Source organism: Nylanderia fulva, unplaced genomic scaffold (genome assembly GCF_048542155.1).
Source record: "Nylanderia fulva isolate GAGA-0341 unplaced genomic scaffold, ASM4854215v1 Scaffold54, whole genome shotgun sequence".
Classification (NCBI taxonomy): domain Eukaryota; kingdom Metazoa; phylum Arthropoda; class Insecta; order Hymenoptera; family Formicidae; genus Nylanderia; species Nylanderia fulva.
Window position 1 is genome coordinate 336711 of NW_028190632.1, and position 23526 is coordinate 360236.

The window sequence follows — 23526 nt, forward strand, 5'->3', positions numbered from 1 at the left end:
GTGCGCTCGCATTCGTGGGGCGCATCGAGCTCATTGTCAGCTTCGTTTTATTTCAAGCTCCATTTTTTGATTACCATGGTAGAATATCAAAGTTACACTCTGTGTAAGTATGAACACACACACACACACACACACATGTGCACAGTTGAAAAATAGCTTTTAATAAATTATATTTCCTACTGGCGCAGTGGTAACCGGAATGCTCTTTATTCGTTCATGCTTGCGAGGTCAAGGATGATGATGCTATATCGAGACAAGAAAGTTAAATCTGACGATTCTTAATCGAGCATTTTACATCTTTAAGTTTGTACACGCTTCTCCACAAAAATGCAGATTTATTTTGGTGTTATAACTGATCTTTAATTGCATAAGTAATGTTAAGTAGACGTTGTTTTATCATTTTCAAATCAATTTTTCACGCGACGCGTATATTTTATTACGATCCAAAAATATTTTATCCAATAGTTTATTAATAAAAGACAATTATATTTCTCTCATTTGTTTTGCATAGTTATAATATGTGATGTAATTTTGAAAAAATAAATAATTGAAAAAGCTTTAAGTATAATTAAATATATAAGAAATATAATGCATATATATACATAAAACATCCGCATACACACACAACGCACATAGACATTTTTTTTTCTCTCAAAATAGTTATGGTCATCACAAAAGAGATTTGTGGAAAAGTCTTTGTGTATTAAAAGAGAGTTAGAAAGATGAAAATAGAAAGCTTATATTTGATTAATTTTCCTTGTACAACTAAAACGTAAATCTTGCTTTCCACTTATTAAGTATGCCATCGGAAACTTATTATTGGATTTCTCTTTACTTCTCTCTAAAGGTTTCATTTCCTCCACTTACTCAGAATTTTTCAAACGCTTGCAAGATTTCCATAGTTTTGTCACAGAGTCAGTGTTATGCTTCTTAAGAAAAAAACTTTAGCATCAATTGGAATTTTTTCAACTTTTTCTGTTTATATTAAGCCAGAGCTTAATTTCTCGAAAGTTGTATTTATCTGAAAGTAGGTACTTGTCTATTATTCTGAAAATTTTGGTAATTTATATATGCGACGAATGCAATTTTGACCGACAATTAATCGCAATTATTTTATGCGCTTCCAATCCGCATGCATATTGTTCTCATTATACGTGCACCCTGTTTTAATTCTATGCTATAATATAATAAATTATTTCCTAACCATAATGCGTAGCAACACAAAGTTTGCTAATTAACATCGCAATGTAATTAATATCGGCGCGTTAACATTAATAACGATGTTGAACCCAGGATGAAGGATAATCGATATGCTGTAAAAGCGCAACGCGAAAAATTAACCCGGAATGACAATTTTGCCGTAATGTGCCAAGCGCAATAAAATTTTAAACTCGCCACATATTTGTGTCATTTTATTTTTCACTCGTCGCGACAATTTTTAGTCTCGTTAAGTGCTCGAAACTTGAAAATTTACTGTAAATTCAGCTTCTCTCGCGAAGTGACGAAATAATCGAAGGAGATGCGCTTGGCTTTAGAGAGAAAGTCAAACAAGCTGAAGAAAACCATTACATGGCCGGAAGACGATGAAAAATGAGAGAAATCTGTTGACGGCCGCACGTTTCTGTCGTGAGATTTTCACATATACATATGTTATCTAGGAATATACGAGTTAGAGAGAAGGCCTTCAACTTCTTCCCTTTATGGAATTGCAATTTCATGCGCGAAACTATCTCGGGAGGGTAGTTTCTCAGCCTTGAGGGGTTTTGAAAATATATTCAGCTCTTTGTAATTGTCCGTATTGTTAAAATATATACATCTGTGGAAGCAAAATTGTCCTGGGAAAAATCGGTTTTAGTTCAATATAAAACTATATTTTAGTATTCTAGAGCGAAATATTGTAATTTTCGATAACCAGACGATTCAAATACATTAACTCCTCCCCGGTTATCGAATCTCTCCGAATATAAAATAGGAAATAATTAATCTTAATCAAATACAATCGAATTTCTCTTCTGTCAATATTATCCGGTTAAAACCTCGCGTTATAAAACGTATATAAATCACTTAACGCGATTTATATGCATACCTATTTGACACAATGTAATCGCCGTGGCAGGTCGTGGCAAATTGTCCGTAAATTAATTTACGAAGAGAAGCTTCGCTACAACCGTCACGATGCTCCGTAGGATCCGAAAACCGATATGCGCGCTCATGATGTGCATGCAAAGCACGCGTCAGCGCAAATGTATTCGTTGCATTTGCGGCGCTTTAATTCGACGATTGCCATGCCAGGCGCGCGATGACAATTGAACAGGTGCCGCGGGAAAAGGCTCGAAGGGTCGCGTGTTGCGACACAGTCACTCTTTGCTCTCTCTCTCTCTCTCTCTCTCTCGGTCCCATCTGTTCTTATCGCGCTGATTCGCGCGCTGATAATACCACCATATTACCTCCATTCCTTCACCATCTCTTCCCTCGTCTCTCTGTGAAATTAAATCTAATCTAGTGAATATATAACGGGTTAAATTCAAGTCGCGCCGGCGTTGCAGAAAACTGACGCTCCCACGAGTGAGCGAGAGGTCAAGCGTGACTCGAATGCTTTTCGTTGCGCTTTTTCACGCGTCTCTGTGAAAAGTCAAAGAGCTCACGTTTCACGCACATAAATATTATTCCCCAGGTGCACAAATATTGGAATCATATTTGTTTATGCAGCCATTTTATTGTATGTATGTGATACATACACGAGAGACGCTTATATTTTTCTTGCATGTTTTATCGTTGGCATACAAGTTATTTCGTTTCATGAGATCGTCAAAACCGATCTAGCTGTAAGATGCATAAAAGAGAGGGCTGATTTTGCGAATTTGCTGATTTCCCGAACGAGGGATATTTCTATTTCATGAAAATATTTGACATTAAATATATTAAAGCTTTTGCACTTATCTCACGCGCCGATGATAGGGTTTCACATGTCAATTAACTTTTGCGAATTAACAATTGTTGAGGCCCGATACCTGATATCCGACGCGATGGAGTCACATCGAGCCCGCTAAGTATCGACAATCCGCACCAATGTATATCAGATCTATCAATTATGCTTCGCGATACTCTTGAATGAATCCATCACCAACCACGAAGATTAATGGACAACTATTCGAACGGCATTCACTGACCATCAATGCGCGACGATGTTGTTGAGCACTTCATCCAATCGATCGATACTGTTTGAGTTCGATCGACTTAATCCCAAACTGACACATCTCTTTCTCGTATGTGTGTGTGTTTGTACGTAAAATTAAATTTATATATCAATATAGAAAATTATGTTTGAATACTTGATATCTATACTAGACGATCGAAATTCAAATTTGTTTGCTTATATGTGTTATTTCTCATTTTTAAATTAATTCTAGGATTATCCAAAGTATTTGTATATATATGTCTTCGCAAGACAAAATTTATTTAATACAACTTTTTTAAAAACCAGTAATATTGCTCATCTACGCAGAAGTAATATGTAATTCATCAAAAATCTTCTTAGAAGTTTAATACGGTCGTAGCAATCGACAAGGTTCTGATTTGGGGTTTACAATCAAATCAGAACGAAGGGCGTACTCCGAAGAGCGGGATAAAACTCGCCGGATGTGCTGAATCGAAATACTAAATTTTACACCGGTCTTCCTGACTGTGCTGCTACATGAACACGAGCGGAATAGGGCCACCGGGTAGAAATGCCAGGATACACCGGCAAAAGGGGGTCAGGGGGGCATAACGTGCGAGAGAGATGGAGTGAAAGAGGGAGGATAGGAGAGAGGGAGAGAAAGAAAGAGAGAGAGAGAGAGGGAGAGAGAGAGAGCTTTATCTGAGAGACCGACTGTGGTCCGATCTCGCCTGTTGCTGCGCTTTAGTATGTATACAGATACACAAACACAAGTTGGTATATATATATATATATATATATATATACACATACCCGATGTTCCATCTGCTTCTTTCTATCTCTTCATCCTCTCTCTGTCTCCCTTTCTCCGTCCCTCTCTCTCTCTCTCTCTCTCTTGTTCTCCTTCTCTTTCGCATAAGCGTCAACCACCACCCTTCGTGTGTCCCTCCCACGGCCTTATTCTCACCCCGCCCTTCCTCCCTCTTTAGTTGCCGCGCTGCTTTGGGTTCGATGTTGCTGGTACCATCGTGGCAACTGGCATAGCATCAGAAGGGATGAATCGATTCTGTTTCCAGCTAAAAATAAGCTTCTCATGGGAGCTTACCTCGCGCAACATCCACGTCGCTTATCTCTTATCTTCGTTCGTCCCTTCTTCTTTACACTTCTCGTGCCTTCGCTAATTACATTTTTACAGATCTACCTGGAACTTAAAATCCAATTTACATACATTTTCTTGTGACATCTAGCATAACAACGTATATACGTAGCTAACGTCCTGTCATTTTCTCGCCGTGTCGTTAATTATATATGTCACAGGCCATTTTAACCATATTTTCTCGACATATCGTTAATTATACGTCACATACCATTTTAATCATATTTTATTAACTTTATTAATAGCTGGTTTCTTCCCTTGAAAGGTTATATGCATATTAGTTTATTTAGTTTCCCAATACTTAATTGATTATTATTTAATATTTAAATAACACTTCTAATTTATATCTGAAATTATTAGACAATTTTAGAAATTAATTTTTATTAATACACTGCAAATGCATTCCGATTTCTCTTATTCTTCTAATCCGTTCTAATTTTATGTGCCTATTAATACATACATTTTTTTTATTTGCTCTTTTAAGCCGTTTCTAGAATGATGATAAATTCTCTTAATTTTTTTTTAATCTCTTTCAATCTTCCTTTCATGACTCGATGAACAGTCGGATCAACTGCATCCGGCTTTTCCGAGAGGACACTAATTTGTGTTCAACATAGAAATAGATCTGACAGGACAGCGCTGGTGCATTGTGCAGAAATTGACAGAAAGTGCACAATGCCCGGCCATTTGGCAACGATATATCGAAGGTCCTTTGAGAGTTCAAACGCTCGTCAATTAAACGATTTTGACCAGCGAGAATGTCTCAGTGGCCACGAGATGTATTGTAGTTAAGATTAACGGCGGCTTGTAGAGAGAGATGTGGGTGAATGTCAGTTTCGCCCCGAGACGAAATAAATTGCGAATTTAAATAATGTCTTCAAACAGTCGACAGACTCTCGTGGAATTGCTCTTTTTCACATTCATGAAGCTTTATTCGTTATCATAGTTAATAGCGGTTCGCTATTAAGACATCTCTTTCATGGTTATATTAATATTGCCTATTATTTTACGAATGTTTAAAGAACATTTTTTGATGAATATCTCACTTCTTTCTTAGAAAAAAATATTCTGCAAAAAATATATCTTCTTTTCTAGACATTAAATATTTTTTCTACCTTATTGCATAATTAATAATATCAATAATTAATATAATGCGTATAATTGTGATAGAAATAGATTAAAATTGAATTGGTGCAGTTAAACCTAAAATTTTTTAAAGGCATTTGCAATTGCAAAATAATAATGTAGTGCAGAATAATTATACGCATAAAATCAAAATCACGAAATTAATTTTTCGCTTTAGCATTTATAAAATGCTAATTTTAGATTTCTAACTAAAAACACTAACAAGTAGAATATATAATAGCTATTTTAAGATGCATTGCAGAAATGTAATGTTATTATTACACACAAGAGTACCATATTACTGTACTTGTACTACAGTTATATGTGTATTTATAACATTTGCTACATGTGTGCGAGCAGAGTATTGCAGTTATAATTTAAATGACATACTATAATATACTAATGAACTAAAAAAGATTATATAAACTTTACTTAATATAATGCAAAATTAATACCTAATCAAAACATCACATACCAATGCTCAAGCTCGTATGACAATAAAAACAATGATAAATTATTAAATTAAGGCCATGTGTAACGAGCAATACGATATTATTTTATTATTGAGAAGAAAATTCTTAATTTGAAATAATAATTATACAAACGTTTAATTTATAATTTTTAACCTTTTTTTCACATACACATTAGTGGAATCCTATTATACAATTGAATAAATTCTTTAAATTCAGTTAACAAATATCAAATAATTTGGAGAGGATGAACATAATCATTGCCAGATCGAGGGACTTTCGTCAAATAACGATAAGTGGTTCATTTGGAGTAATGTATAAGTGTCACTCCAAGTTTTTATTAATAATTCTAATATATTTTATGAATAACCGGACGAATCATTCTGCTTCTAATTGGGTTCTTACTTTGTTGAACTATTTTAATAGTCTCAATTCATTGTAAATATATTTTGCGTTTTAACTATGACTCAACTATATAACTTATATTGACTATGTATTGCGGATTTTTTATTAGAATTTTATGTATTTATTTATTATCGTTATTTATTATCACTATTTTTTTGCGCACTGAAGAGGAGCAAGTAGAGCTCGAAACGTTTGTATAATTATTATTTCAAATTAAGAATTTTCTTCTCAATAATAAAATAATATCGTATTGCTCGTTACACATGGCCTTAATTTAATAATTTATCATTGTTTTTACTTAATATAATTTAATATTTTCAAAGTTTTGATTATGATACGGCTATATTATATTAATATTTGCTTTTATAATATGGATTACAATTGTAAAATATATTTGTCGTAATGATATTCTAAAAGGTAAAATAATTTTTTGTACTTTATCGATATAAAAAACTCTGGCATATTTAAATTGTAATCGTATTATAGATGCATAGATTTTATACTGCACAGATGTATTGTTCTACTATCTGTTTTTTATATGCGATTTATTTGTATCAAGCAAATAATAGAAAGATTATTTTATACAATTTATTTACATTTATATAAAAAATATATGTTATTTTAACCGTGAATTGGATAAATGTGGATAAATTTTTATTTTCATTTTTTTTTTAGATTTTATATTATTTAGAATAAAATATAAGATTTTTTCTTCAATCAAGATATGCACAGAATAATGTTACAGAAAACATTCTGTAACGTATACATTTTTGAAATGTACATTGAAATGTACAAACACAAACAATATGCATATTGGATATACTAGTTAAAGGAGCCCTTAATCGCTTAGCGTCAATTATAAATTGGTAGTAATACAACCATTTTGTTCAATTGATAACAATTGCATTGATTGATATTATATTTGCTTTTGAACAGCTAATTCTTTAACAGTGTTATTGACAATTTTATTTTTTATTTTTTTCAAATTTTCATCCGTTATATACACAACAATTTCAAATACCTTCATATTTGGTATATGTTTTTACCATTAAAAAAAATATATTTTTTTAAACGATTGTTATAATACGTTATTTGGTATATGAACGCGTAAATATCGCTAATTTATAGTGGAAATTTTTGTGCAAATTTAGGATATTTTGGCAAGAAAACGTTCGTCAACATGAAAGCACAGATGCGGGCGACCTGTATTTGATTTAATTAATTGAACGTTTAATGCAAACTGTTACAAGATTTCTCAATCCTTTACTATTTAGCAATGCATTTTTTATCGAATTTCTTGTTTTTCGCTTCGCGTTGAAAACATTTCATTAATTTTTTTGCGTATGTAAATACGAATTTATTAACTCGGTCAGAAATAATGTATACGCGACTACATATAATAGAATATTTCAGTATTTTTATTATTTTCACATTAATAAGTTCATGTATGCACGTACGTAATTTAATAACTCGCGAACGTTTTCACAAGCTGAAATTTTCATTATATTCAATACGAATATATAAATTAACAATATGAAAACGCTATCGGAGCTAATAATAATAATCAATCGCGTGTTTGATTGTTGTTTGCATTATTTTACGTATATCGCGTATATATTGGCTGATCGCATAAGCAGGGGCAACTTTGTGACCTAGAGAGAAAATATATTATTTTCCCCCTTTTTTTTCTGGTCAAATATTTGCCTGGGCATTCATCTCAATTTCTTTCTGACCGAGGGATCAAGAATGCCGGTGCGCGCAATTTACCTTTATTATGTGCGAAGCAAGAATGGTGAATTCGAAAAAGTTAATTAGGCGTTTCAGTATATTCTCGAAATGTGTACTTTTTGTCCACATTCATTTTTTTGCTCAATCTTCACTTTATATTAACATTAACAATTTTTACTTTGATTTGAGTGTTTTCATTAACGTAACTGAATTATATTATATCTTAAGCGGAAGCCTAAGTTGTCTAGTAATAGTAAAAGCAATTTCGAGCTTTCCCTGTCTCTCTCTCTCTCTCTTTCTCTCCCTCTTTCTCTTGCTAGCAGGAAACTATTGAATCTATTGAATCTATTGAATCTCTGATTGACGAGGTGAAATATATCGGAAAACAGTGTGTGGCTCGAATTGCAAGCACCTGCACGTCGACAGAGGCGAACGGCGGAAATATCGCGGGAGATATCGCAATATTCTGACGCGAATGATTTTATTGAGGACTCATCTCACGTGCGAAAATCTATAAAACAACACAAACATGTGCTGCAAATCACGCTTTGCGGTTTCGCGATAGTTTGAAACATTATATGCGAGAAATCCATTGAGCTTAGGGAATATAAGTTATATGATTCGTTATTAATAATTTCCAGTTTCACGTAGAAGTTCTTTCGTTTGAAAAACAAATAATTTACTTGTTACGTCAAGGGAGATTGTTAGACAATTCTTATTTTGTCATAGAATAATGCAAACAGTTTACGCGAGTTTTCAAAAAAGTAGAGTCTTTAATACAATCATCTACAAGCAGAAATTAGTTTTTGTAAGATTATTAAACGTGACGGAGTTGTAAAAAGCAAAGGGAATAGAAAATACTCGACTTGCAAACATTAAAATGTGTAAAGTTCATTATGCATTTTCTAATTTACAGTAGAACATTATTCATTCAAAGACACCGTTTTTCCCTTCGGCGTAATATCATCTTTTGTTTCTCTTGCTTAAATTTCAAAAACAGCAGTTATTTTCCGTGCATATTCCGCATACAATCTTTCCTTATTACGTTTTTGGTATATTCACCTTTCCTTTTGCGATAGCGGTCATTCGCCTACGTAGAAGTATCTTGTATATTCATTTTTTATTATTTTAAACTTGTTTTCGGTTTCTTATACGTGCGCAGCATATAAAAATTGCATTTAGACGGCTGGGCAATCCTCCAATGGCAGTTTTTACTTAAAAATTCAGAAGTGTTAGCACGAACCTTTCAACAGGGATTCGTACCAATGTAATATTTATGCTATACATTATACGCGCGAGGAAAAAACTTTCTATTCGTCAAAATGAAAATACAACCAATCGACAAATTATATTTGTAAAATTTACAAAAAAAATTATAAAATTTATTTTATGTTTTTAATTCACGAGTTGCCGTAATATCCTGAGGCTATTAAAAGTAGGTCAAATTTAATTCAGTTTGATACTTTTTGATACAAGGACCTTTCGCGTAAATATATATAATATTTTTAATAAATATATATAATATTTTTGGCAAGAAAGCATAATTATTTTTATAAATGTAAATATATACGTCAGTATAATGGAAAATAAATATAATATACCTTCTTTTTTTTAACTCTATTTTGACTATTTTATAATAAAATCATTTGTTTATATAATCTCTTTGGGCACTATATTAGTAAAACAATTCAATCGAGTTTTTTTTTATTTTGCTATATCAAATGTCTAAAGATCTGTATTTCACCTCTATTTGGGATATTTTATCAAAGAGAATTTGATCTTTTCATTTCGGTATATGTGATAATTTAACGAGGCCCAATAACTAATTATAGCATATTATTTGCAGACATTAAAATCTATCTGTATGCTTCGAGAATCGGGAAACTGAAGTTAATAAGGTGAAAGGGTTGAGATATATAGGAACGCAGAGAACGTTATTGTCTCTGTGCATTTCATCTGCCATTCGAAGCGAGACGAGCAAATGCCTGCTTATTAAACGAGTATTAAACTCTCAATAGAGATTACTATTAACGCGTTTGTGCAGTCTCTTTCAACAAGTAGGAGATAATTGGGAGCTAATGCGTATTTGCCATCGCATCCAGACTCAATTGAAGCGACAGATTTTATGATTCGTCGAAATTTACGTCATAATACGACTGTGAGGCCTCATGTAACGTTAGATTAAATCTAGACTTTGACATAAATCGAATGTATGGTATATGTTGAAGGTTCTCCGCTTGTGCAGAATGGCTGCATATTCCAATAATCTGCTCGTCGCTTATCGCTTGATTATTAGCAATTGATCATAAGAAGTAACGTAATAAAGATTCTCATCGACTAGAGGAAACTTTGGACGTGTAATATTCCAATGAAGATCAAATAAAATCTTTGTTCAATTTAGCTAGTTAGTTGGAATTTTTGATGCAAACAAAACCAGATAGAATCTATTACGCGCCGTCTAATAATCTAAACGCAAGTTGATACGAGTTTCATCTTGATAAGAGAGATAGATAGTAACTGGCAAGAGGATACTCTATGTCATCGTCGGATAAATTATCAGAGCAAGACGCGTTCTCTGTATAGGATCTCGACAGAAATTGTCCTTAAGTAACTGCGGATATGTGGCCGAGTAGAGTAAACTCCCCGTAATTTCTGACTCGCCGGTCGCATGATAAATCGCTAGCTTAGCGTTGGCTTATTGTGCATAGCCGAGCTGCGTAATTCGAACGACTTCTCTTTTAGTGTCAGCTATAATAATGCTAACGAATAATCCAAAAATTTATCAAATGTCCAGGATAGCTAAATGTTTGCGTGCGAGTAATTTTTACAAAATTTTAATATATAAATTATTAACATTTTTCTAAAAGCGATATCCTTTTATCCTGGAAAACGCGCACTAATTAATTATACTTTTTCCAATCTCCTTTATTTTTAACATTCGAAAAGTTTCTGAGATCTGTAATTCAACAAATAAAAACAGTTTTTTTGAATAGTATATTTGTTTGCAACTTCGAAATTAGTGTTTATAGCAATTTGTGGAATGCCCAAATAAAATACTATTAAAAAAACTGCCGGCACGTTCCATTAGAAAGTTCAAAACCGCATTGCGTAAACGTCAGTTATAGCCGAGTAAATTTCATTCGAATGAGTCACGCAGTCGTCAGAAACGCAGAGCTAAACTTTTCCTATGTGGTAGTCTCGAGAGCAAAGAGCTCGTCAAATACACGTGGGAATTACAGTACGTTTATGGCCTTACCGTTATTTTCGTGTTCTCAAGAGACCTTCCTTCAAACGCGCTCCTTTTTCCGGAGTTCTCGTATCACCATTAAATCCTCACGTCTTTTAAAAACGAGAGAAGAAAGTTACTCGAGCAAAGAGTCATATTGATCGATTACGACGTTCTTCTCGCAGGATGAGAGAGAAGGCGAATCACAATGACTGTTCAGTATCCATCTGCAATATTGTCATCTTTTATGTGATATTATTAAAGAGTAAATATAGTGCGTATTAATGTGTGCAAATTAAAAAGTTTGTATAATAAATTAGGCTTTTATACGATAAAAGAATATTGCGATAAACCTAAATACTGCAAACATTATAAATGTAATAGAAAATATAATTTATATAATTTATGACATTTTAATAAACTACTATAGATAATATCGATCTTGCGTCAAAAGTAGTTAAAAATTGCATTTTGGGTACTTGACTTCCTATTTAGGATATTTTTTATAATAAATTATTATAAACGATTGTCTATCCCGATACTAGACCCTCCCCATCACGTCAAGGTATATCCATTGGGGGATTATTTTATTATATATAATTTTATATATAATAAAATATATAATTATATAATTTTATAAGAATATAATTATATATAATTTTATAAGAAAGAGCATTAATTTACAAAAAGATACGGAGAATTTCAGTGGGATTTATGATCGCGTTCTTGAAGCTATTTAATATATTATATTGTCATATGTTACATATTTATTTATTTATTTGACTTTGTATTGACGTTTTAAAAATTGCGAAAGACACAGTACTCTGGTTTTCTATTTTCTCAACGCGTTAGTGACTAAGTTTTCTGCTAACAGTCAACATCTATTTTTTCGTGCTCACTTCTGTCAGTTATACATTGTTCATCAAAACAATGGTTAATTTTGTCGGGGGTTTGCTGTAAATTTGATTTATTGTATTAATCTGGTACGTAAACATATATATTTTTGTAAATTTATAATTATTTCTATGATTAAGCGCATTAAGAGTATATTTATATGTATATAATTGTTCATAGATTACTTGAAAAGGGCTGCAATGACAGCCGAAACGTTGTAATTTAACTAATTTTTTAAATAAATTATTGCCAGTCTGGTCGACTTTAAAATTGGAGGAGAGATTTTTATTATTTATTACTGGCGACTCTTAAGGATTATCATTTATAATTTTATATAATATTTAATACGTAATATGGATATACTATAACATATATGGAATCGTAAAATCGAAAGATTAGAATAAAGAAGAATCATGATAGGAATTGTTGGGTTAATAATTCATTTATGCTCGTATTATATCAAAACTTATATTAACAGATAAAATATATATTCAACTCCAAGCATTATTAAATAAATTATTCGCCAAAATCTAAAATCGAAGTATCAAAGTAGAAATAATAATTTATTATATTATTCTATATTATTTTTATACATTACATCATTTATTAGTATACATTATTTTTTAATTAATTAATTTTTTTATTTTAAATTTAGAAATTGTTTGTAAATGGAAGTAGGGTTAATATTAAAGTTCAAAATATTATAGTACATATATTATTTATTTTATTTTTTGTTGTAAAAAAACAAAATGGTGCGCGTAAAGCTCGCACGTGTTGTTTTAGTGTCTTAAAATGATGTTTCCTCCGGAATGCACACACACACACATATATATATTATATATATGTATATAATTCATAAATTGTAGTCTATAAGAAATCTCGTTCGGTGCTAGAAAGCCGACTTTACAGTTTATTATAAATTTTTATGATCAAATTCGAAATATATTCATAGATGCAAAAACGATGTTTAGAGTGCCTGATAATGCGGCGTTATATGCAAAAGCACTATCGCGAACGCAAAAAAAAAAAAAAACAATATAAGTCGGAAAATTAGAATATATGTATATTTTGCTAACTCTTTTCTACAATATTGTAAAATAGCGTTACAGTTAATTTCAGTTTAACGTAAAAAGTTTCAAGAAACATAAAATTTTTATATCGAATTTTAAAATAAATAATGTGCACAAATATGTGAATTTTTATTAATGTGGTCGATAATTTTGATGTATATCTTTGCGAGCGTAATTTCTTGTTATATTTTTATAAAATTTTCTTTTTACAGATCTTTTATTTCGAATAAGATATGTTATCTTTTTGATTGGATGTTAAATCGATAACAATCGACATGCAGCATGTTTAATTAAATTCTTATCTTTGTTTTCCTTCGCGTAATATCAGCAAAGTACTCAGTACGTGTGTGAGTAAGATATTCATTGCATAAATCTACATATGAAATAGGTTTTATTCCTATTTGTTTCGAATACTTGTAAGAAAACAGTAGAACAAGCGATTTCTGGCCAGCCCTGTTCGCTTTTATTGCGAAGAGACATTAGGTCAGTAATATAATAGCGAAAGATAGAATCACTCTTAATATTCATTTATATTTCCTGCTGGGAATGGATAAAATATTCCCCGTTTCGAATATATAATGGATTATCTGAATGACCGATATCTTTAGACATCGAAAATCGATAGTGCTAACTAATGGCGTTTCCATAATTGAAACTGTTCTCTGACTGTTCCGCGTTCAAAGTAATATCATAGAAACCACTTAGTCCGCTCGGACTTAGTCCTTCTCGGTTATATGGGTCATGAATATTCTCACTCGGATAGTCATTGTTATTACACCTGATTTCACTTACAATTGGCCCGTTGCTCATGTCGCGTGCGCATACGGACTGACAATGTATCGCGCGGAGCCTTTTGTCGCCAGTCACAATAGGATGTTACAATCAATGCAGACAAAATGTCCGCCCCACTGACCAGAGTTGTAGCGCAGAACCAGTTAACGAAGCTTAAGTAATATCAATGCGCTTTAATTAGCCACATCTCTCGTAAGCGCTCAGCATACATGCATGCCAATTATCCGTATGAGCTATTTGCTTTTTCAGCACTGTTACCAATTGTTTCAATATTTAGCTTCTCTTTCAAAAAACAAATCTTTCAGATACTGAAACTTTCACCAACATCAAGGCGCACTAATTGGAAAAGTTATATAATTTTGTAACATAATATATATAATTTATTTTATAACTGAGAGATTATTACCTATATCGCATTTTAATAATATAATTAATTCAATATACATATAAATTAATATTAAAGATAAGTAAATATTCGCGAATTACAATATTTAAAAGAATTTAATTAGATTTATTAATTATACAACAGATTTCGATTGAATTAATAATGCGATAAAAGAACAGGTATATACCGTAAGGAAGTAAGCAAAAAGAAAATTAATTCATTTTATCGTCACGAAATATAACTAAAGTTGTTATAAGATAACGGAATAAATTCTCTCTGCTTCTTGCATTTGAAATTAGTGATTATTAATTAAACGATTGATATATTACTACTTTTTATTATTTTAATACGTTTAATTTAATTACTTTAATTGATTTTACAATTTTGTATTTTATAACACAAACTCAATTTGAAATAATAAATTATATTCAGTTTGATGAAAAATTTGAAGCATCTAAACATAAGAAGAACATATGAAGATTCTAAACATAATTAGAAAAATAATTAATTAATCAGAGATTGTAAAGATAACTAAACAATTTTATATTTTTTTATAATTTTACAAATTATATTTTATAAATAGATTTTATAAATTATTATAATTTTTATATATACGTTTGATTTTTATGTGAAATTATAAATAATCGCACAGACTAAACATTTCGATAAAAATCTATTCATCGTTGCGATATAGTTTCGTATTATTTCTAAAAATTAATTAATTATTAATTATAATAATAGCAAATTATTTCTCAATACTTATTGCAATCTCGTTTAGAAAAGAAATGCAAGAATATACGGATCACAACTTTACTGCTCGAGCGAATAATAACAAGGCCATATAAACAATAACTTGCACGTTGTCAAGGCTGAATTCCATTTCATATGTATGTAGGTACTACTATAAAATTATATACATGATGTGCACTATGTCTTTTAAATTATATATTAAGTATTAATGAAACAATTAATTATTAATTAAATAATTAATATATATCACGTGACTTTTCATTACGTTAATCACTCGATATTTTTTTGTGCTTTGTGTCTTACCGCGCTCTTAATTAGTACATCGCGATACAGTACACATCGTTAACCAAAAGTTAATTAATCGTTAATTATTATAATCACAATGGATTATTTAAATAATTATTATACGCGATCTCGCGATCGCGTTTTGAAAAAGAATCCGACAATATACATATATAGAGAGTTCCAACAAGACAATAAAATAAAATGACAATAAAATAGCCGTGTCTCAATAATATACAATAAGAAAGATAGTCAAACCGTGTCACAATTAATTTGTTATCCTTTCAAAATGGTCAACATTTTTCATATAAATATTTCATATGACTTTTTGCATTTTAAATTAATTTTGATAATTAATTTAATATCGCATATGAAGAGTAACGCTTTACTTTAAAAAATATTATATAATTTATTTTAGTTTGATTAAAAAAACTATTTGTGTAAGTTAATTTAATATTATCATTTTATATATTCCGAATAATTTCCATATTCCAAGAAAATATTTCTCTCGTTAAATTTGAGATTTTTTTAAGTCGATGTTTATTATTGTAAATATGTGGGGCAAGAAAATAAATGACGAGCATGTGGCGCACGGTTTTTAATATTATTTTCTTAAATATTATACATATTTGCAAACTGAAACAACTGCAAATAAATAGATTTGATTATTATCAATAAAGTTAAAAAGATCGCTTTATTAAGTATTTAATTTGAATACGTTATTTATAAATTTTTCTAAATTCTCTCTAAACTTGTTAATTAATAAAATTGTCCAAGGCGTCAAGCAAACTGAGTATAATTAGTAATTTCTGATTGTGGCCTCATATGCGACGAACTCATGTTGGTACCGCAAATATTCAATCTGAACACTCTGTCGATCGAAACTGATGCATAATCCATTGCAGTTGCCCGGAGAAACCCGCCATCGTTATCGCATTCTAATGCGTCATGAGTATAATTAACGCTTCTATTTTACATCATCACCTCAAATTTTAATTAATTAACGGATTGGTTTTGTAAGCTGTTTCCAAAACCGGGGTATAAGCCGCAAACGAAAATTAGTTGATGCACCCGTTACGCACGAAAGAGGTGCTTTAATTTTAATTTTAACGTGAAATCTATCAGAATTTATTAATTTATTTTGCGCAAAATGTGGATTCAGAGAGCTTTATATTGTCCCGACGAATACAAAGAAAGTGACTGTAAATAAAATTTGAAAAAACTAAGTTAACGCTACTCAATGTAATTAAATTTATTCGCGTTTTAATAAACAGAAAAAATTAATAGGAAAAACTTGTAACTTCTCTCCGCTTTAATTAAACTTATATTTATGAAAACACACGAAAATAAATATATATAAAACGTATACTCTTTCATATTTAGTTATAATTTTCCAGCTGAATTAGTTTATATATATATATATATATATATATATATATATATATATACTATACAGGATCCTTAATATCGTTTTTCTTTCTAAAATGTTTGTAAATTTAAAATAAAATAATTTATCTTATTTACTTTGTGCATATACATACTAAAAGATAAAATTGCACGCATGACCGAAGTTAATGTGCAGTATCTATCTCTCGTTATATGTTATGAAAAGATGATTGGATATATTTTTCGTCTCGTTTCTTGAAAACGCGAATGCTTGTGGTATAAGAGAAAGAACATTTGCGTGGATGCGCTTTGCCAAACACGCTTCGTGAATAGATAAAAACGACCCGAGAATTTTCTTTGAGAATGTAAAGCGAGGTCCCCTCAGGAAAGACCTCGCTTCTGCGTGTTTCCCTCGTGGAATGTTGTCGGATACAAACGAGCAGACCCGGATAGAGGAAGCCGCTCGTAATGCACGCAACGTACGTTGTGCACATTCTAGCCTTTAAATAGTCATGTGAACTCTTTCACGAACCTGTAAATACTTATTTTTTTCCTTTCTCTACAACTCTTATTTTCCACACGAAGGAACAAAGATTGCATTTTTTTATTTGTCACTTCATGTTTTTCTCACGCCTTAGATACTCGAAATCATGTTGAATTTAGTGTTAAATTTATCCCCCGAGTATACATATATCTATACATCTGAAAACTGTCATGGAAGACCGCACACAAAATATATATACGGCCGGTGTTTGTGTTGCAGTAGTTTTGATTTACATGAGTTTCGCCACGTAGCTAAATGAAATCTTGATAAGGATTTGCATAGTTAATACTTCCGTATAAGAGAGCTATCGCGCAAATAAAATCCGCGGATGAAACAAATAATCCTATCGTATAGAATAAAAGCAGTTTGAAGTTTGAATAATGGCGGAATCGTGCTTTTTGCCGGCAATCCTCTCGTCATCCCTTCTACATCGGAGAGATAACTGAATTTTTCATCGTTCTTCTGTTACAGCATTGTTTCGCCATATCCTACAGAAGGGAGAACCAACGGCAATACGAGCTAAAAGCGGCCACAGAGACGGACTGCAAAACATGGATCGATGCAATACGAGAAGCTAGGTAACGAAGGTTCGCGGCCGAATCGAAGATTGGGCCGATTAAAACGACGCACGCGTCGCCCTGATTTATGGAAATTGCGAACTGCTCAAGCCTCGTAAATCGCCGTACGATTATTTCAATGACCGGGTGTGTAACAAGCCGCGTTTAAATTTCAAGCTCCAATTAAATTCGTCGCCGAATCTCTGCCACGCGACCGCTGATTACTTTTATATTCGCGAAAATCCGCGGAAAAACTTCACCACTGCACCACTGGCTTTTACAACGCGATAGTTACACACGCGAATTGACATCGACGTATACCTGAACATTCCGTGTGTTCCCCTTTCTCTCGTTAAATCTTTTTTTAGATTCAAATAAACTACACACGTGGCATAGAAAATATTCGATATTCGTTATCTATTTTCGAGCCGGCGCGAATTGAAATATCCTTGATAAAAATATGCACGATATAAAAGCATTGTGTATTTGATTAAATTATAAATGATTTGTACTTAATTTTCTGGTATATATTACATAACGAGAAAAAATTTTTCATTAATCCAGCCTATATATAAGAGCGAATGTACTTTCACGATTTTTTGTCTCTCAGTTTCACATATATATTTTTAATAGCTGTAATAAATTGTAGTCTTGAATCACGTGGTCGATTAATACGCGTTTATTTTATGGAACAAAAAGAAAAATGTACTTTCTTAAATTATTATAAATCAGTGAAAATGTCACTCATTAAGGCACTAACAAGATTCACCTAAAATCAGTAAGTATTGGGTTGACGGAGGACTAAAGCGTGACTATTTTCACTGATTTGCTTTTAGTGAAAACAGTCACGCTTTGCACTTCCATCTTATGTTTCACTGATTGACTCAATATTTTTTATATAATTAGCATTCAAATTTTAAATTATATACATATATATACACACTTCTTTAATTTTTAAGATGTCATATAAATTCATAAAGAATGAACAAGATTCTTAATTAAATTCAGATATTTCCTCAATCTCTTATATATATACATATATTACTAAAAATTTCTCTGAAAAATAATATAATGACAAGATATATTTTAAAATATCATAACTTGAAATAGATTTTATCGTTTGCAGCATACTTATAATTAAAACATTGCTAATAATAATACACTGATTTCATTTAAGTGAGTACAAGATAGGAATAACTCTGCAATGTATAATACAATTTGTGGCGCAATAATTAACTTTGTTTCTTAACATAACTCTATTTTAACCATACTTTACTGTAGACCTACACTTCGTCCATTATTCAGGAGAATTCTCTTAATCTCGTTGATGCGCTGATAAATACGTTTACGGACATCACATTAACATTGGATCGTTTCAGCTACTATCTCTCTATTAATCCCAGTCTTGTAATTTGCTTACATTAACGCCGAAATAATCTTCATCCTGCTATGAAACATGCTTTAAGAGACAGAAATAAACTGTAATAGCTGATTGCGGGGAAACAAATTTATTTCACCTTAATTGATACACGTTAATAATTAATATTAATTAAGAAAGATACAATCTGTTTAAAAAAAGCAATAAATTCCACAAAAATATAAAAACACTGTTATTTGAAAAAATTTCTATCTTTATTTTTCTTCTTTTTTCATAAAACAAAAAACTTTTCCCGCTGACAGTTTTGCAGTTATTTCACCTTTGCTTAGAGAAATGTGCATAGGTTACAAACAAGCCCATTTTTGCCGGTAATTTTTGTCGCAGGTGTTTCTCATGAAGAACGTGATCGTTCCATTGATGCTCGCAGATGCATCAAATGTCTCATCGTTGTGCTCCGCACGTGATAATATTACGCAAGAAAAAATGATCGCTGTTTTTACGTGACTCTCGAATTACTCTCGAATTCCTATCTATTATCAAATTAAATTTATACTTCATTCTTCATGTCCTTTCCGAATACCTTTCAGCTTTTTATTTTAATTGCTTTAATTGAAATTCGAAGAATTCTTTTTAATTTAATGAACAAGTTTTTAATTAATTAATTTATTATAGGATTTGAAACAAAAATTATTACATGTTATTATATTACACTATTTTTCAATTAAAATTTACAAATTTCTGACAAAAATCAAATTCAAATTATTTATTTCACTTTAAATATTATCATGATATAAAACATCGCAGACAATATGTTTACATGAAGATTGTTTCGTCTCTTGAATTATTTCACGATATAAAAGAAACTATATATTCTCTATACGATCTTCATTTTACGAGCTGGTTTATACATGTTCGCGGAAATATCTTCTCAGATTACTGTAACGTAAATTGCATAGATAATGATATCCGTGTTACTTCAGCAATTTTGCTGTATATTTGAAAATATAAGGTTGATACTTCTTCGAGTATCTCTTCTGTCACACAGAAAGGTCGATCGATAGCCATGATAACTTCTTCATGCAGCGTGGACCACGCTCGAGATTGCTTGTTTTGTGTAAACTCAAGCAGAGCTTCTCCAACACATTGCGAACTATGAATAAGTTTGTGCTATATTCTTACACGGCTTGTAGATTTACATGTACTGTTGATAAAATAATATTTAATTAAAATTTGAATCGGAGAGCATAAATATTAAGGTCTAAATTTTAAAAAAGAAATGATTGCAAAACTTATATTTTTATTGTATATAATATATGTATATGTAAAAAGAAATTGTACAAAATGTTCTCAAAAATGAAGTAATATACATTATAGATTAGAACATAGATTAGAATATAGATAACATTTTTTATATCATTGAATTCTAAATTTTTAGTAGTAATATCTTTAACATGAAAAATATATACCTGGTATATCAGCTTTCGTGATGTATCTTCTTGGAGAAGAGATATATGCCTTATTCCTTGCTTCGGATTTCATTACTCGTATCACTTTACTTTCGAAGTGATACGAATACTCGACTGAATAAAAATCCTGCACCCCCTTTTTAGTGAAAATTATGCTGACGTAGATGTAATATATGATGATAAGTTATACGAGTTAAGAAAAGAGAAATTTTAATGAAATTTGCACCAATCATCTGTTTGACGTAATAAAGTTTAGTAAAGATTTATTTGTTACAAGTTTAACTTTTTTAAAGAGAAAGAAAAATATTTGTGAAGGTATAAGCGTTATATATTTCTATATTCAATTTATATATTGAAATCTTTTAATGATTTAAAAATGTACTTTTTTCAAAGAAAAAGTTTAAAAAAATATAAAAAATATAGAATTATACTGTATAAACATGTATATTTTTGTTATTTTAGACCGTATAAAAAATATTTGAAAATTGCAATATTCTCGTTTTCAGTCGCTTCGTGACTACAAAAAAAGTCGTAATTTCGTTTCCGTGCAAAATTTCCGGAATGTGCACTTTATGCATTTTTCCAGGCCATGTACGATATGTAGCGCTTTATTTTTCTTTGTACAACGACGGGGCTGAGCTTAAATAACACTTTCAACCGTGACATACACGGAAATACAAACGCGCCGAATCGCTAACATGGTTTTCTTTTTCTTGGATATTGATTCTAGCTTCAACAAATTGTTGCTGCAAAAAGAGGAGCTTGAACAGAAGCACCTGCACCTGTTGCAAATTGTCGAGAGCGAGAAAACGGCTAAGTGGCAGTATACTCAGCAATGCGAAGAATTGGCATCGGAAATAAAAAAACTGCGAGCTGAGGTCAGTCATATTAGTCATATCTGTACTATTGTATATATTTGTGTGATGATATTTTTCGCTGATAATTTTAAATCCACTTATTTTTATTTCATTCACTGGTTACATTCTATTACTACTTCATAACGAGTAGATCAATTTTCTGAAAATCTTTTAATTGTCGGAAACATATACGAAACACTTTCATGTTCTAATAATTCGTATTTTAAAGTTTTATAATGTGTGTTGATAAAACTTTCGTATTATTTACTCAAAAAATAAGTAACTGAAGAATAATTTTAATATTCCTCACATGCAGCTTATACTATGCTTTTTAAAACACTTTTTTCCCTATATAAAATCTTCTGGAAATTAATAGAATTGCTTTTCATATTTCTGATTTGTCAGTTTTAATTTGTACTGACCTGATAATAAATATCGAAATACATTCAAGCGCATAAAAAAATTAAAATGTTATTGAAATTTTTATTTTAATTGGTGGAATGTTATTGGTTTCCAATCCTGTTATTAATTTTTCTAACATTTTAGTTTAATAATTAAAGTAATTATAATGTCTTAAAATTAGTTAAATTATCACTTTGTAAAAAATGTGGAAAAAATATTTGATACAAGTGTTCGTTCAATATTTAATCCAAGCTTTATTGAACTTTATCGCAGCTTGGTTTTCTCAAGAAATACAGGAAGATGTTTGTTCAGGATTATTTCCTCCATATGAGATTACGGATTTCGTTATGGTTATCGTTTCAGCTGTGCGCCATCAAAAAGGAACTGAGACCATCCATAGCGCCAGCATATCGTGCTCGACCGGCGGTTCAAAGAGCCATGTCTCAAGGTACCGGAAGTTTATACAGTGAAATTCAATCTTTCGGCGTTGTTCACGACCCCGCCGGATTTCCAATGGCAGATGCGCCCGGATTACATGGTATCTCAGAGGGTTCTGTTGAAATGCAGAAAATCAAGAAAGTCCAAAGCTTCTTCAGGGGCTGGCTGTGCCGTCGACGTTGGAAACAGATTGTTGAACAATATATCAAAAGTCCGCATGCCGAAAGTATGCGCAAGCGAAACAGGTATGTATATATATATATATGTAATTATCGCAACGTGATAACGTCCAACTTGTTCACAGGCTTCATTTTCCGATTAATGGTTTGTCATGTTTTTACGAATTTTATTACGCGAATTGAATTTCGCGGAACTGTACGCATGGCAACAACAAAGCGTGGAAATGAAAAGCAATATCGACAATTTCAAAGACATTTTAAACGACATAATTATTTTACGAGATAGAATTATGTGATTTGTCTGTTATATAATTTCGGGAAATATATTTTGTTTGTATAGAATTTTCGATTGTTCACTCCTGTCGTCAAAAGACTTTATTTTAATCGGGACGACCGGCATTCCTTTCATTCACAGCATAATAACGACATAATCACTAGTTATTGGTTTCATTTCATTTGTACTCTGCAACTGATATATATAGAATATATATATATGGTATTATATCATATTTCAGTCTGGTATTTCAAATGGTGGAGGTTGAGGAGGAGTACACAGAGCAGATGGAGGTTTTAGTAAGCTGTTTTCTGAGGCCTTTCAAGATGGCTGCCAGTTCAAAGAAACCCCCATGTAGTCACGAGGACGTGAATAGCATATTTTTGAATAGCGAGACCGTGCTGTTTCTTCATCAGATCTTCCTGAAGGGTCTCACTTCTCGTATGGAGAGCTGGCCCACTTTAGTTTTAGGTATGAATTTAAATATGAATCCATATATATATATAGTTGACGAGTCGTCTGTGTTTCTATAATATATTAAGCAATTCAAACAGAAAATAAAAATTCGTGATTTTCAATTTTTAGCTTTTTTTCTTTTTATTTTT

General features: G+C 31.4%; 1 protein-coding gene across 6 annotated transcripts in view; it reads left to right on the forward strand.

Moving 5' to 3' along the window:
• The window catches only part of LOC114946683 (ras-specific guanine nucleotide-releasing factor 1), a 55002-nt gene that overhangs the window by 11466 nt on the left and 20010 nt on the right, over positions 1-23526 (forward strand). For all 6 annotated transcript variants that reach the window (XM_085487384.1, XM_085487380.1, XM_085487382.1 and 3 more), the window contains 4 exons: positions 17842-17948; positions 21502-21649; positions 22394-22713; positions 23163-23392. In XM_085487384.1, coding sequence (XP_085343510.1) covers positions 17842-17948; positions 21502-21649; positions 22394-22713; positions 23163-23392 — 805 coding nt within the window. The remainder of the gene's footprint in view (positions 1-17841; positions 17949-21501; positions 21650-22393; positions 22714-23162; positions 23393-23526) is intronic.